General features: G+C 41.3%; 2 protein-coding genes across 8 annotated transcripts in view; one reads left to right on the top strand and one right to left on the bottom strand.

Annotated features, from left to right (window-relative positions):
• Positions 1-501: 501 nt before the first annotated feature.
• On the bottom strand, positions 502-2,768 carry LOC104343782 (microtubule nucleation factor SSNA1). Of its 2 annotated transcripts, none has more exons than XM_086467494.1 (2): positions 2,615-2,768; positions 502-1,344 (listed from the first exon to the last, which is right to left on the bottom strand). In XM_086467494.1, exon 2 carries the CDS (start codon positions 1,273-1,275, stop codon positions 931-933), a length of 345 nt encoding a protein of 114 aa, XP_086323620.1. In that variant the 5' UTR covers positions 1,276-1,344; positions 2,615-2,768; the 3' UTR covers positions 502-930. The 2 variants fall into 2 exon arrangements, with proteins under 2 accessions (XP_086323620.1, XP_086323619.1); XM_086467493.1 differs by lacking the exon at positions 2,615-2,768 and adding an exon at positions 2,337-2,380.
• A 477-nt stretch (positions 2,769-3,245) lies between these two features.
• Positions 3,246-16,541, top strand: part of WAC (WW domain containing adaptor with coiled-coil) — a 63,572-nt gene continuing 50,276 nt past the window's right edge. For 5 of the 6 annotated variants that reach the window (XM_086467487.1, XM_086467489.1, XM_086467490.1 and 2 more), the window contains exons 1-3: positions 3,246-3,299; positions 3,437-3,473; positions 4,891-5,086. In XM_086467487.1, coding sequence (XP_086323613.1) covers positions 3,259-3,299; positions 3,437-3,473; positions 4,891-5,086 — 274 coding nt within the window. In that variant the 5' untranslated portion in view covers positions 3,246-3,258. The remainder of the gene's footprint in view (positions 3,300-3,436; positions 3,474-4,890; positions 5,087-16,541) is intronic. The other variant, XM_086467488.1, reaches the window with a different exon arrangement.

The following is a 16,541-nucleotide window of genomic DNA, read 5'->3' on the forward strand; positions in this document are numbered from 1 at the left end:
CAGCTTTCATTTGTATTTATTTCTCACCATTCCAGGCTGTTCACTCCTCTTTACAATCTCATTACAATTATCTAACAGACCAATATAGAACTAAAGCGCACTAAAAATAAGGTTTCCAGAAGTTCTGTTACTGTTTTTTAGCTAAGATTATCTTCTTTGGCCTTGTATTTAACTCAGCATTTTTGACTGAAGCCCAGTAGTTTTTCAGGACTTCTAGACACCACTGAAATACAATCGTCTTTACACGCGGGAGGCATGCACTTGCACCAAAACCTGTCTTTCACTACAATGTGCCTCCTTCCTAAACAAGGCTTTTGCGTATAGCTTCAGAAGACGCATGAACCACATACAGTCTTACAGTTTAAGCCTCCATGCCATGCATTAGTCATGTTTTCTCACCTTATCCCTCCATTATTCCAGGTAAGTAAGAGAGGATTGTAAACAGCGGCTGTCCTTGTGCATGCATCAGACAGAAGTCCAATCCCTAGAGGAAGCGCAATAGTTGGTTTCTATTTGGTCCCTAACCGTAAAGCCTAAGCATTTGTAAAGCAAAAAGAAGTAGTATCTGATCTACTTGCACTCACTAGTTTTCAATCAAACAGGAATTCACCTGGTAGCCATCCGAAGCCGACCAATAAAACATGATTTTTTTCCTGTCTTCAGAAGAGCCTTGAAGCACCATGTCAAAGCTGACAGTCTCACATCTGCCCCAACTACCTATCTGCAAAATAGTTTTCTAGTGTTTAAGTAAAGAAGTTGTTTCTTTTAACAGAAAAAAAAGCAACTTTATTTCATCTATTTTCTAGTGCATTTAAAAATAATAATAAAACACACAGAGAAAGGTTGGAAGAAAATCCCTCTGTGCTTATACTGTTGTTGCAAGGTTCTGTGGCTAACCACTTTCTCACCTAGTGGCATTTTAGCACCGTTTCATGTTACGTTGCTTTTCAGTTCTGCTGTATGCTTTAAGCTTCCCACTTCCTTCTTCAGGACATTAAGTAAAGTTCTAGAACTATCCAAAATCTTCATGTAAGCAGCTTCTGTTTCAGCAAGAATTTTATCAAGCTCATTTCGTGAAGCTACCTTTAGGGCCAGGTTTTCACATACACACTCCAGTTGTTCACTCAGGACTTGGATTTCATGCTGGAGTTTATTTTTTTCCTCTTCTGCTTGCTGGATTTGTTTGTTCAGCTCTTCTTTTTGCAGACATAAGTCTTCAATGCATTTTACTAGTTCATTATTGTAACCCTGAAGAACAGCTCCCTGCTGAGTCATTCTCCACTCCCCTCCCTGAGCTCTGCCACTGTTCCCTGAGGTCCCCGCTCAGCAACAGCCTTCTGCACTCTAAAAAAAAAAAAAAAAAAAAACAGAAAGAAAAATTCTGTAAGTGAGGTACCACAAATAAAGCTATGACAGTCACTAGGAAAGATGCTCTGTTTAATGTTAACATGCTAGTTCCGAGTGGTGCCACATCTCTTCCCTTTTCAGGAAGGGGGCAGGACAAAATTCGGCACCTACACTATACCTTTGCTGAAAACCGGCCTCTCCTACGACACCTTCACGGCAATGCTCAACTCTGGTATCAAAATACTTCCATTTTATTTTATACTACCTTAATGCCATTCGGAAGAGATGATGCTTTGTACCTCAGGCTTCGAGGGTTTGGTCGGAAATTAACGACAGCGCCTTTCCCAGCAGGAAGGCTCAGCCGCCACCAACACCACCACAGCCTCCACTCGGCCCCTGAGGAGGGGGGGGGGTCTCCCTCGCAGGCCGAGCGCCAGGCACCCTCTTCGCTCAGAGAGCCCGGGGCCACCTGAAGCAAACCTATCGGGCGCCGCTGGCTACCCACGAGCGCCGGGACGACAGCTCCACGCGGTGCCGAGGCGCGGACACGCTGCTCGCTCGCCGGGGGCGGCCGTTGGCGCCCCTCACCCGCCGCCCCCCACTCGGCTCCCCCCGCCCGCGGCGGCGGTTTCACCGCGCCCGGGCCGTTCCGCCGCCAGCGCCTCGCTCCGTCCCCCCGCGGCCGGGCCCGCGGCAGCCTGGCGGCGCTTCTTCACGGGCTGGGAGAAACCGGCGCCGCCGCCGGGCCCGGGCGGCAAGGCCTGACCCGCGCGGCCGCCGCCGCCTCCCCAGGGACATTTTAACAACCTCCTCACCGCCGAGCGCTTCCTCGTAGAAGACAAGCCGCACACAAAATGGCTCCTGCCTATACATCAAGTCCCTGGGCGGAAGAGGAGGAGGGGGTAGGTAAGAGGAGACCTTCCCTTTCCTATCTCGCGGTCGGGTACCGCTCCCCCCGCTCCTCTCGCAATTCCCCCTATTGCCCCCACCTGCCTGGCGTTCCCGCCCTGTCGGCTCCCGCCGAGAAAACCGCTGCCCGGCCCGGCCGCCCGCGCGGGGAAGCGGAGCGGGGTGCGGCGCCGCCGGTAGCGCGGCCCCCCGGGCGGCGGGGGCTCCCCTCGGCCAATCAGCCGGGCGCGGCCGAGCAGCGGCTGCTCCGACCGGCAGCGCCTCGGAGCCGCCGGGTGAGGGGTCACGGAAATACCCGAGCGCTGCCGAACGCGGCGCCACCCCGACGGGAGCGTGAAAACATCGCTACGGAAATAACCGATGTTTTCCGAAGACAGGTAGCGTTCGAGAGAGGAGGACGAGGCGGGCCGGCCGGTAGGAGGAGGAGGGAGTGAGGGAGGGAGGAGAGTTACGGAACGAGCCGATGTTTGCCGAAGGGAGAGACTGAAGGGCGTTGGGCTCGGCGAAGGCAGCCGATGTTTCCCGAAGGCAGAGTCGCCCGAGAGCAAAGGGGACAGAGGGGACGGAGCGTGTCGGAAAGAGCCGAAAAGAGCCGACGTTAACCGAGCGCGGCGTCGCCCGAGTTTCCCGGATGTAGTTGGAGGAGCGGCGGCGGCGGTGGCGGCGGGCGCAGCGGGGGGAGGAGGCGGCCGCGGCGGCAGCAGCAGCAGCAGCGGCGGTGGCGGCGACGGCGGCGGAGTCCGTGCTCCCGGAGTGTCTCAGCGCGCGCGGGGCCGAGTTGCTGGCGTCTCCCCTCTCGCTGTGCGCGGCGGAGATGGGCCCGTGAGCGCTGCTCTCAGCCGAGCTGCCTGAGCCGCCCCCTCCCTCCCTTCCCCCCTCCCTGCCCCCGGTCGGCGGCGAGGCGGAGCGCTGCCTCCCCCTCCTCCCCCCTCGGCGCCTGTGGCCCGGCCGCGGCCGTCCCCTCCTGGTCCCCTCATACTCACACACACAGGCCGGGCATTGATGGTAATGTATGCGAGGAAACAGCAGAGACTCAGTGATGGGTAAATCCCTTCCTCCTCCTCTGGCCCCTGGCCCCGCGGGGTCTCCCCCTCCCCTCCGCCATGTTTGGGCCCCCTTCCCCGGCGGCCGGTACCGGTTGTTCGCTAACCTCTCTCTCTTTCTCTCGCTTTCTCTTTAGCTGTCACGACCGCAGGGGGGACTCGCAGCCCTACCAGGTACCTCAAGCGCCGGCCGCTAGGCCCGGGAGGAGGAGCAGGGGAGGAGGTGGGGGGGGGGAGCTACTCCAGCGGAGGCTTCGGCCGCCGCCGCAGGCCGCGGTGCAAGAGGCGCTTCGGTCCCGTCCCTCGGCGCCGTTTCGGGCCCGGGGGAGCGGAGAGGCGAGCGGTGGCGGCCGCGCGCGGAAGCAGCGGGGACTCCGGCGCTCTTCTGAGGCCTGCGGGGTCGGGGCGAGGAGGAGAGGCCTAGTGCGACCCGTGTAGGGCTCGGGCCTAGGAGTCGGGGAGGGTACGGTACGAGGGGCGGGAGAGCGAGCCAGGGTCACTCGCAGTGGAGTGGAGATCCAGGGGGAGGTGAGTGTTTTCCTTTTAAAAACAAAAGGCATCTTGTTCTTACCCCACCCCCTTCCCCAAGTCCTTTCTTCTCCCCAAAACTGCTGCTGTGGACTGTAACCTGAGCAGGGCATAGTTGTAGACCCTGAATAACTGGGGTTGCCAGTGAGGCTTAATTTCTGCAGTTGCCAGCTGCTAGGCATGTTCAGAAACCATCAAATCTTTAAGTTGCTGACAATAATCTTAATTTTGGTAAGGTAGATACTGTATTTCTCTGCTGTGTTTACTGAAAAAACCGACCTGGTTCTCAGTGTGTGAATCTGGGGAATGCCATATATTGTGATATTACTCTCCTTGGGGCACAGAATTTATTATGTTTCTGTGCATTTGTATCACTGTGAAGTGTAATCTGACAGTTCAAGGCAGCTGTCAGTGACAGTTCACATAGATGTAAACACTTGCCACTCAGAAGCTTGCACAACAAAATCAAGCAGGTCAAAGTGAGGCAGAACATGTAACTTTTGGTAAATACTTCAGAATGAATTGTCACATTACATCTTTTGGGCCCACGGAATGCTATTTTTTTTATTACATTTACTACAGGGCTGCTAGTGCTGAAAAAATGTTGTGGAAGTTCAGGGTAGTGGTGGAACTGAGTGGCCTTGGCTACAGTATGGAGGACATATTCAGAGCTTACTCTGCTGCAGTTTCTGTTTAGATTCTTAATACCAAGTGGAGGCTTGTGCTTCTCACAAAGGTGCAGAAGTAGTGGCCCATTTACTGCTGAAAGTGTGTAGTCCATCGGTGAAAAGATAGAGAAATCAGGTTTTTCTTAACAGAAGATGTTATGTTGGACGTAACAGTGGGAGAAAATGGTTTGAGTTCTAATTACAGAACTTGTTGCTTTAATGGAGGTAATTAAAATTAGAAAGACTAATGCAGATTTTTTAAGATAGGAAATAAAAATTAATTAACTTTAAAAAGTGTTTTGGAAAGAGATCTGAAATGTAGAAATAATATTTTAACATCAGGTCTGTAACTTCATATTTAATGTAAGTGCCTATTCTCTTGTGATCTGTTACAGGCTCTTAAGTACTCATCCAAGAGTCACCCCGGTGGTGGTGATCACCGTCATGACAAGATGCGAGACACCACAGATCCTTCACCACCAAATAAAATGTTGCGGCGCTCTGATAGCCCTGAAAACAAATATGGTGACAACACAGGGCACAGTAAAGCAAAAAGTGTGCATACTCACAGAGTTAGAGAGAGGGATGGTGGTGAGTTATCTTTCATTAACCTTTATTTAAGCAATTACTAATTCCTCATAAATATTAAAATTTAGCTATTATCACTCAGGTGATGAGAGTGTTACACTAAATGTGCCTTGTACAATGCTTGGAAGACTGCGGTAAAGCCAAAGTGCAAGTTTCATTGGAAGCAATCATTTAGGCATTTTAACACCTGTTAATTTTCTTATTTTTACAGGTATGGTAATTTTTTTTATAACCACAAAGATTAAATAAACTTTTCTTTTTTTTTTTTTTTTAAACTAGTATATCTCACTTACATTAGACATACTGCAACATTTGATAACATGAAATAGTATTCTGTATTTTTCACTAACAATAAATACTAGCTGTTTTGGAGACTATTTTTTCAATAACTTTGTGTATTGTGTTGCTATACTGTGTAGTTACATGCTTCATAGACTAAACCCCATAGGAAATGAAAAAAAAGCTTCTTCATATTTAGCTGCTGTGTAGAACTCTTAACAAGCAGAAAATGATAATCAAAGGTAGCACTTAACTAGAGCCTTTCTTGGCAGGAGCTTAGAGAAGAATCTTCACAGTCAAGTCAGGCTCCTGTGTTTTTACAGGATACCATAGACAGTAGTAATATCTCCAGTATTTTTTAACTGATGTTATATTCTATCCCTGTTTCTTAGAAAAAGGAAGGAGTAGGGTTTTCCATTTAATAAAAAATTATAACAGTTGCAGTTTAGAAAATCCCTGTTACTGACTGAATTTGGAAGTGGGTTTTCTGTTCTGTAAGTACTGTCTTTGTATTGAGTTACAAAGTGAAGTATTCAAGTAGAGAACTCAGAGCTTTAAATCAGTGCTTCTTTGTTCTATATAAAGTTAACAATTTGTGATGTACAGATACAGTTATTGCTCACTATTTTTACTTGTTAAAATAGTTAAAGTAAAATAAAGAGAACATCTGTAAGTATCTTTTAGGAAATACTAGTTCCACACTACAAATGTGTTTAGGGTGCCCGTCTGTTGCTACGCTTCCTGTTTGTTTTTACTTCTTTGGATTGATACATAGGCTCTGTAGATCACTGATAATGTGATATAATTGTGTAGATGGATTATAAAAACATGCATCTTTTCATTATATCTGATCATACGTGAAAGTATAGTAATCTCAGAATTAAATGCATGTGCAAGGCCAGCAGGCTGCTACTTGACAGGATGCAGAGGTGTCCTCTCTTATTTCCTGTTCACCTGTCCAAAGATACTCGTCCTACATACTCTTGCAGTTCTGCTTAGTTTTGCTACAATCAGTAATTCTTTCTGCTTCAGTGGAGCTACATTTAGTAGAGTTATGCATATATGAAAACATCTGGAGGATGAGGCTCTGTATGGGAGCGTATTTGCTTATTTGTGTGTTGAAATTGTTTTTAAGATAGGAAAGACATTCTGAAGTTCTCACTGAGTCCAGCTGGATTTAATAGTTGGGGAACCTGAAGCATGAATGTATATACAGTAACGATGAAGGGAAGTTACTTATTTGTAGTTTTGTAAATGGAAGGAACACTATCCCACTGTATGTGCTCCTTCCCCAGGCTGTTAATGCAGTGGAAAATTTCATTTATTCTGATCTGAAAGTGGTCCTTTGTGCACTGGGAGAAGGAAGGTAGTCTTAACAGTCTGAGGGAAACGACTAATTTTAAAAGGTGGATGTTTGTACTCTTTAATGAAGTAGTGAACTTTTTTTGTCTTGTTAGTAAGGTTAGTTTGGCTTCAGTTTCAGCTTTTAAAAATATATTCAAAACAACCAAAGTTGCATTAAATCCTGTATATTGTATGTAGTAAACCAGAGCTGGGCAGATATGAGCAGGAGGATATCAACTTTGTCTTTGGTTTACTGAATTGTTGTCAGTGTGAATTGAAGGTAGGTGTTGGAATATAGGTGAAATGGTGTGGCATTGTGGACATGTACATACATACAGTATTCTCTTAATTTTGCAATTACAGACATAGAGTGGAAAAAAGGAAAAAACCCCACATTTGAAAATTGCTAAAATTTTTCATTGAAGTCCTGATAGGACTGAAGAGTATTAATTTGCTTTGATGCTACTGTTGGTTTTTTTGCTTGTTTTCTTTTCTTATTACATTCTTTTGAGGCGGGGGAAAAAAAGTGTGGGTGGGTTTTTTTTTGGTAATTGCTGTGCATTTCATTATTTTTAAAATCAATAGTGCCTGATTTGAAACTACCATGAAGGTGTTACTGCATTCCTATGGTCTAGCTGAACTTAACAAAACAAACCTAACTGAAAAATCTCTAGTATTTATTTCCCCAAACTGCATTAAAGTCCCAAACAAATAATCTGTTTTTCTCTCATCCCGTAGAAGAGCAACCAGAACAAAAATCTGGAGTATTACTACTGAACATAAAGCTGAACTAAGCTAATTGCTCCCTTTCAAGTCAATGTTTAAAAAGTCCCTCCTGTATATCTCCTAGTGAATTTTGCTCTGAAGTGAAACAGGAAGATTCACTGATATAGCATGCTGATACTTGGGACTCGTTTAGTCATGACTGGTTCACTTTTTTGTGGTAAAGACAACTGGTTAAATGTCATTTAAAGATTTAAGTGTACACTTATAAAATGTAAGAGCTGTAATTAAATTGTTTGAAAATTATAACTCAAAAATGGTATCCCCCTGTGAATACCTTTGGTACCTGCATAAAGGTATTTGTGGTTACAGCTTGTTTTTGTGATACTTGTGGCAGAATCTTTTGTGTTTGTAGAACTGTAGTCCATAGTAAGAAATTCAGTTGCTTTCAATTAAGGTTTTAAAATTTGTGTTATGGGTAAGCCCTCCATACTGATACAGTGCAAACAAAGCATTTTTCAAAGTTGCTTACTGTGTGGTTTCTGTGGAAAGAGACTACACAGAGATGATCGTTTCTCTGGAGAGAGGCTTCCAAGTTTTCCTTGCTCTAAACACGGTAGAGTACTTGCAAGTTTTTGTCATATCCTTGGTTTCCGAAGAGTACTTGTACATCCAGGATATCAAAGAACTGCAGTAACTTTGTTCTTGCTTTCAGGTCCTTGTGCATGGAGACATTGTCTCTGTACGCAAGTGTTTAAAACATAATGAACCACCACCCCCCTCAGCGCATCTCTTATTTATAGGTCAGCTGCTACAGGCAAGTGTGGAGTTTGAAGAGATTAGGGTGTCTTGTGAGACCAACTGAAGTGTGAAGTTCCTTAACAGTAACAAATAGGGCCTTAAAGCTAGCATTGTTCACAGGGAATAGAACTACGAAGGGCCTTGCAGATGAGGAAAATGTTTCCGTTAAAGAAAAAAGGGAAGTATAAAGATTTGAGCGTTCTCGTGCTTGAGGATGGACAGACTGAGAGCATAGACGATCCTTGTAGGTCTTTATAAATGCATCAGTGAGGTGATACTGGTATACAGGAAAGAAAACAAAGAGGTTGGGCAAGTAGGGTAACTTTGGAAATGGTGGAAGGGAGCTATATAAATAGAAGTTGAGATGCAACCCTTGGTAAAAAAGGGAAAAGGATGTTTCTTTCTACTTAAATGTATGGAGCAGAATTGTGCAGAAAAAGTTCAGTTAAGCATAAGTGTACTCAGTTGTTAATTATTGTGAAGAAAATACTGAGTGTTTTGCTACATTTATGTTTAAGAGACTTGGAAAGTGTACGTATCCTTCATGCTATGATCTTACTGAATTGTTTAACAAATGGAAAGCATTAACGTACACAGCATGAAATCTTTTGCTGGGTTGTGTGCTATGCAGGCTGTTTTCATGACATTTGATTACAACTTGTGATATTTAAATTCCAAAATGTAACCAAACTTCTGTGAATGTTTCTTTTGCATGTTTTTTTTTTTTTTAATTGGTAGTTAAGAATACTGTCAAAGACCACTGTTATTTGCTGTAGTACAGTTCTATTCTAATTCAAAGTCCTACTGCTATTAGAGACTGAATGAGGCGTTTTAAATCATGAGTTTGTAGTTTTATCGAAGTATTGGTTGGAGCTTCTGTCATGGAGTGTTGGCTTGCTTTATTTCTAGTGGTTCCTGAAGGATTTCAGAGCCTTCATAGCAAAGGGCCAGTGATCAGCCAGAAATGAGAGACAGCTTTTCATTCCTGTCTTAGCAACCTTTGCAGTAGAGGAGGACAAGAGGTTAACTGCTGATTAAATTAGTGTGATCACTGACCAACGGTCAGAAATAAACAGGGCCTTAGGGCAGGTACAAGAGAGTGGAAGCTGCCTGGGCAACGAGTATTGGAAAGAGGAAATTACAGGGTAGGTGGAAAGAGGGAAGTCCGAGAGTAATGAAGCATAGCGAAGGGTCGAGGAGAAGCTGGAATAGAGTCTGTCTAGTTAGTTAGTAATAACTGCTGTTAAGTTAAAGTAATTACTCAAGACTATGAAAACCACTTCCTCACTGTAACTGTATGGTCAAAGCTGGGATGGGAGAAGTCTGTGACCATGAGTGAGAGTAGGCTCTCCGTGAAACATGCTTTGGACACCCCCCAACATCCAGTTGTAAAAGAGGTGATTCACTCCCCTGTTCCTTGAATGCTGGCTGTTTGGATGGCTCTAAAGGAGGTGGGGTTTGGTGGTTTGTTTGTTTTCTCAAGATAAATAGAATTGCTTCCAGGACCATTCACCTCTTAGAAGCTTTTCTCTGGATTAAAAAAAAAAAAAAAAAAAAAAAAGGAAAAGTAGATTTCTGTGGTTTCCTAATTTTGATAAAAGCTTGCTTTCAAGTCTCACTACTACTACTACAACTACCTTCAGTTTGGGGGCATAATTTTAAGTTTGGTGATGTTTCTGAAGTGGGTTTTTGCTGGATCAGTTCTATAGCCATTATTTTCCCTTTTTTTTGTTATTCTTCTGTGAGGATCTCTAGTAGTAAAGAAATTGGAAAGTGTGATCACAGAATCGTAGTAAAGGGTGTAACTTGTGTACGTACTTTTTAAGTTTTGAGGCTTAGAATGTTAATGTCCAAAATTGCTTTTGAAATAAGCTGCAAAGCTTGCTTTTTAAAAGCACAGGGTGGAAGATAAAAACACCTAATTTTATACTATTGATATTAGGAAAGAATTGTGATATTATTATGATGATATTAAATGCTAAGTCTTTATGCATTTATGTGGGTGGAGTCCTTTGTGTTTCTTTTCATGAAGTTCAAGTACCTGGTGTAGGTTGTGAGAATAAAGGTGTCTTAATGGGAGACTTTATCCAAAATGGAAGCTGCAGCAAACTGCAATAAGCAATGCTGTTCGATTGTAACCTATTGTTGCAGCCACTTCTCAAAATCCACTGCTATTAGGACTTTGACATTGGGAACTTCCAATTTTCACTTACTGTTCGTTCTTCTATTTGCTAGTATATAAAATAAGGCTCTGTAAATAAGTCCTCTGAAGGTTTCCCTTCATGGTTGATCTGCTTGAGGGAATATGTATCTTTAAGTGTTTCAAGAACTCAGAAACTTAGTTTTTGGATTGTAAGTGTAATATTTTCAAGTTAGTCTAATAGCTAGACCCAGTAAGCTTTTGTACGTAAGCTTATTTTATGTCTTGGAAAAGGGAAAATACTGACTATATACAAGATTTGTTAAATTTGCTTATCTTTGGTATATAAGCTAATCATAAGGGAATGATTTTTACTTAGCATCGTGCTTTCTTAATGTGTGCTTCTAGCCTCTGACCTCTGACTTTGCAGAAATGGAGTATCAAACTTTTGTCTTGCTTTTCTGAAGGTGCAAGAAGCAATGAAAACTTAGTTTCTGGTGAGGTGCCTGCTGCTGGGCCATAGTAAAGATAGCAATTTGTAAATTACATAGCATTTTTTACTGGGATTACTCTGTAATCTCTAATAGACCCTGTTTAAAGTTAGTTCCTTGACCACTGTTTGGGACATGACTGGTTTTGAGAGAGAAACAGTTTATCGACAGTTTACATTTGTTTTCTCTGCTGGTTCTACCTATTCTGTATAAAGTATTGAGTAAGCCAAGTATCATTAAAACTATGCAGAACTTGGAAGAGAAAGCACTGCCTCTGTTTTGGCTGAGTGAGGAGGTGATGCTGTAATAACTTTGCTGTGGAAAACAGTAATTTAATGGCACTCAGTGTGCAGTGTTACTACATTTGTTTATGAAGTCAGGCTTTTATACAATTTCACAGGCACTTTCAGGGAAAAACCTCGCAATGTACAGAGAAATTGTTCCTTATAGTTCTTCAGTAAGGAAAAAAAGTCGTACTGTCAATGAAAGGCAGTGCTTAACATTGATGCTTGTAGGCTTGTGCTTTGTCTGTAGTTTGTTATAGTGTAAAACTGAATCTTTTCCGGACTTAAATGTAGTGCTTGAAAAGAGAGAAACATTTCTTTATGCTGAGTAAGATTGTTATTCTCTTAATGTTTTCTCTTGAGTTATGAAGGGGTCACGAAACTTTGTTGACTGCAGGTGTTTTCTGCTGTAACTTCAGTATTAGAAGATTGTTTCCTTTCTTGAAGACCTTTAACAGAGTTCCTAGCTTTTAACAGTAAAACTACCCTAGAAAAAGCATCTAAGTTCACTAGCTGTTCCTTTATCCCAATAATATTTTGCTATTAGTAAAAAAATGCTGTTTAGTTCTGAGCTTCTTTTGCTTGTTTCACGTATTTTGTGCAGGTTTAGTTTTTTACTGAAGTAGTGTGGTTTTCAATTTGAAAGCACCAGCCTAACATACAGGGAATTCGTGTCTAGATTTTGACATGAACCTATATCCCTTCAGTATTTTTGCCTATTAAAAAATATTAAGTGGAGCAATTGTGGCTTACCAAATTTTTCCTGAGTATTTTATCCCTTTTCTGAAATAGGAGCTTTCTGCCTGCAGTTCTATGCACAGGGAATAATCTTAGAATTATACTGTAGGCTAAAATTTTTATTTATTGAAATTTTTGTTGGAAGTGTTGCTTTGTGAAACAGTGTTTTGAAATTCGTTCATCTATAATAAGTGGAAAGTCTGTGGTAATGAATATATAGGGAACAAAATTACATCAATTTCTGAAGTGTAAGCTTCTAAAATAAATTGCTGATTCAGTAACTTTTAAGTACTTCTAAATTATTCAAAGACCTCTCTTGAATCTACTACTTACCTGTTTTCCTGCTACAGAAAGTTGTGGGGGTTTTTGTTGTTTGATTATTTTGGGGGGTGTGTGGGTTTTGTTTGGTTTTGTTTTTTTTCCTCAGACCTTTAACAGGAAAAAAAAACCCTCACCCAACAGTGAAATAGCCTGGAATTCCTTTACATACACTTTTGCATACCTCCTTTTCCTCCTGGGCAGTGTTTAGTTTTTCTCCTTACTTTCAAGCTTGTGAAGCAAGATGCATGTTTTCAGGCACAAATTGTACTTGCCTACTGGCCAGAAGTAGACTCCTGGAGCAGTATTCAAGAACAGTGTCCAGTTGGAAAGCCTGCCCTCCAGGTTCCTGGAAAGGGAGATAAATAAAATTTTGAGCAGTTGACTGGTAAGACGTTAGTATTCACTCTTTTTTTTTATCAGATGGGTTAGAGATGTCTGTTAAGCTCTTGTGGCCTTGACTTATGGTTCCCTGCATGCAGCAATGTTATATTGCGTTTAAAATGAATGGAAAACAAGAGGCCTAAAGACCTTTGTTGATTAGGCCCCGTACTACTTTGGGATAATTGTTCTCTTCCTTACTGTGACTACTGTAATGGAAAGAGTTGCAAAGGAACAGTATGTCAGAGTTTAATGTTGTGTTTTCTTCTGCTCTGATTCTAAAATATAACTTTGTTCTACAGCAGAGGTATGATAAAAATGTTCATATCCTGCTTTTGTCATCACTCAAAAAAAGAGATGTAATGCAGTTGTAAAGTGCTTCATGACAAGGACAAGCTAGTTACAAGTATGAACAATTAGTTTCCAGAGCTAAATTCCTACTGTCTGAGGGGCAGCAGGAATCTTGAGGAGGTCTTTTTTTCTGTTTAAACATTTGTCATTAATTTTCTGATACATGTCAACTCACTTCTCTGACCTACTGTCTTGGGTAGACATGAAATAGATGATTTCTGGCCACTGAGTAAAATATTTTTGTATCTTTAACTAAGAAAACATTGTTTACATTGTATGTTTTATAGATCAAAAACTGGTAACTGATAGATCTCAAAAATATAAAACTTGTGAGCATCAAATGAGCTAATTTTTTTTTCCTGATTTTATTTATTTTTTTTTTTAAATGTGTGTAGGTTTGCTCTTGGGCCTAAGTAATAACGCTGTCGGTAATTTGAGACTGAATGGCAAATAAGAACTGTTTACTAGTACAGAGCTAGCTAAGTTACACAAAAGTGAAAATGAAAATTAAGCTACAGGAACACGTAGAAGTGGTCTACTGTGTAAAAAAAAAAAAAAAAAAAATACAGGAAGGAGATTGCAGGGAATGTAAGACTTTATAAAATAAGGTGGGTACTGTGCAGAGCAGTGGCTCTTCAAACAGACATGGAAGTCATACACAATTAAGAGCATAAATACTGAGTGCAGTGTTAGCCAGAAAGGATATATGATCAGAGGAATGTCAAGTAGGACTAGAGTGATTACCTCTCAGTGCTAATGTGACAGCTACTGGAATATGGTCTCTGTTTTGATTCTGACTGTTCAGAAAGTATGCAAAACTGCACATTTTCAGAGGAAAGGCAAGAAAATGACTGCAATGGAAGCTCATGCATTAGAGGGAGAGACTTGAAGAGCTCTTGGTATAGTGGCAAGGAAAATACTAAGGGTTTGTTTGATTAATAATTACAGGGAAAAGGAGTTGCATACTTTAGAGTTCTTGAATGTAGCAAAGAAAGGTGCAAGATCCTGTTAGCTTAAATATTGAGAAAATAGAAATTTGGCACATCTTTTAATGTTGTTGGTAACAGTTGGAGTGACTTGTTGTGATGATTTTTGCAGGGGTGGAAGTTTTGAAACTGGATGACTTAAAGACAGTTTTCCAATCTTTGTTTCATGCAGAAAGTTGAACTAGTTGATCAAAGGTCCACTGGTAGATAAAATGGTAATGTGAATATTTCTAGTTTAAATGTTGTAGATTAGTGGACTTCAAATTGAAAGGGATTAAAAATTATTAATTAACTTTGTGAGTAGCATTCCTGTGATGGCTGTTTTTTTTTTTTTCCCCCAAGTGGTTGATCTTGGCTCGTGGCATGTGAGGATTATGAACCTGTGAATGTGTTTCATATTGTATTGTAGGATTTTCAGTCATTGAGAAGATGTTGTTTTGAGTGCTGTGTGGTGTCAGGTGGAACCGTGATCTGTGGCAGTAGAATTCAGTATTTGCAGTTGCCTGCTTCACTGGTACAGTTATAAGTTTTCTGTGCTTTATCAGTGCGTACTTCTTTTTTAGGAGCAGCTATCCTAAAAACTTCTTAGGATTGAATACAGGATCATAGAATCATTAAGTTGGAAGAGACCTCTAAGATCTTAAAGTCCAACTGTCAACCCAATACCAACATGCCCACCAAACCATGTCCCAAAGTGCCACATCAACACGTTTTTTGAACACCTCCAAGGATGGCGACTCCACCACTTCCCTGGGCAGCCTGTTCCAATGTTTGACCACTCTTTCAGTAAAGAAATTTTACCTAATGTCCACTCTAGACCTCTGCTGACGCAACTTGAGGCAGTTTCCTCTCGTCCTATCACTAGTTGCTTGGGAGAAGAAACAATACCCACCTCACTACAACCTTCTAGGTGGTCTGATCTCTGAAATTTCTTACCATCTCAGTTGTTCAAAACTTAACGTGCAGTTCATTACAATTTATACCACGCTTAGTACGTAGAGTGTATTTCTTCAACGATGATTGCACGCTTCCACTTTAATGCAGGCTTTTGATGTTTTTCACTGATGTTGGATTGGTTTTTTTTTTTTGTTTTGTTTTGGTTGGCCATAATTTTTTTCTTGCCTCCATATGAAGTCTGCTGACCTATCTGGATATTTTCCTTGTAATTCATTGTGACCATGAAGGAAGCGGAGAGGCTAATTTGACATAGGATGAGAGCTTGACAGTGACATCTGGTTTCTTGCTATCCATTTTTCTGATTCCTGTCCTTAGCTTTAGCTGTGAATATGAGAAACAGATCTGGGCTTAGAGACTAAAGATGGCTACAGAATGAGATGACAAGCAGGATAAACCAGGTTACTTCTACTTATATGAAGATTAAATGCGTTTTATTTAAATATTAAACAAGCCAATATTGAATGGAAATCAGTCACAGATCCTTTTTGCAATAATTTTACCAACATTTTGAATAATAGTAGTAATAAAGCCTGGTCATGGTTGAATTACTACAGCTTCTTACTATGGAGAAAATATTATGGAATTTTAAAGACAATTGTAAAATTACATTTTCCTGTTTTTAAATGTGTGTGATACTTGTTTTTAAAAATGCAGAAGAAGCTGTATGTTACAAAACCGTGTCATTTCGTATGTTTATATATTTGGTTAGAAAATGTTAGCTGTTGTGTTTGATCAATTCATGCCTTCTCTGGTTTTAGGAGGCAGTGGTTGAAGGCATATGATTTTGTGGCTCAGGAAGTTCCTACTATAAAATCATTGTGGATTGTTGTTTTTTGTTTGTTTTTGTGTGTGTGTGTTTTGGGGTTTTTTTTGTGGGTCCAGTTTATTTGATAAAATGAAATTCCTTCTTAATATTTTCTTACTTTGAGAGTTGACATAGCTACTCAAAGTGTAAACGAAAATGTCTCATCTGTGCCTCCTCATGGGCAGGTGATTAAAATGCCAAATGTTGCCATGTTTATGTGCGGAAGAATAGAGCTTGGAGGCACGTATCCTTTCATGTGTGTATGGAGCTCAGCTAATAGAATAGAAATTCCCACCTAGTGTGTCCTGAAAGGGGAATGATATTGAATCATTTTGATAAATTAGGAGGAGGAAAATGTATTTAGCTGGGTCATCTTTGTATGTTTTTTAATCCAAATACCATGCATCTCAAATTTACTACTACTTGCTATTTTCTCTTGAAGAATGTACTTCAAAACTGGCGCTGTTGTTACTCTATACACTTGTTTTGTCTGAGAAGCCGTCTACCAGAGAAAAGCTTGTGAAAAGATAAACTGTGAACCTGCAGAAGCAAAATGCGATCAGTTAATACTTAACAAAGTTTGTTAAAATTACTTTTTTTTTTTAGTAAAAACTTGCATAATTTCTGTCCCATTTTAGTGAAGGGAGAGCTTTGAATTTGTTCTGTAATTGTACCTAAAGATTTGAGAAGATTTCAGTCATTTTATTTTGACAGTAATGCGCTTTAATCTGCTTATTCCAGGAATCTGAAGATCAGCCTTTTTGTTAAAAGAAAAGATAATTTGAAAAATGATCCATAGTAATGGGCATGTTACTATTAGACTTTACTAGATTAAAAGTTATTGGTTTAAATTGCCAGTA

The sequence above is a fragment of the Leptosomus discolor genome, chromosome 6 (assembly GCF_034619465.1).
Source record: "Leptosomus discolor isolate bLepDis1 chromosome 6, bLepDis1.hap2, whole genome shotgun sequence".
Lineage (NCBI taxonomy): Eukaryota > Metazoa > Chordata > Aves > Leptosomiformes > Leptosomidae > Leptosomus > Leptosomus discolor.

Coding starts and splice junctions, on each gene's coding strand:
- LOC104343782 (XM_086467494.1), bottom strand. CDS start 1,275: ATGACTCAGCAGGGAGCTGTTCTTCAGGGTTACAATAATGAACTAGTA.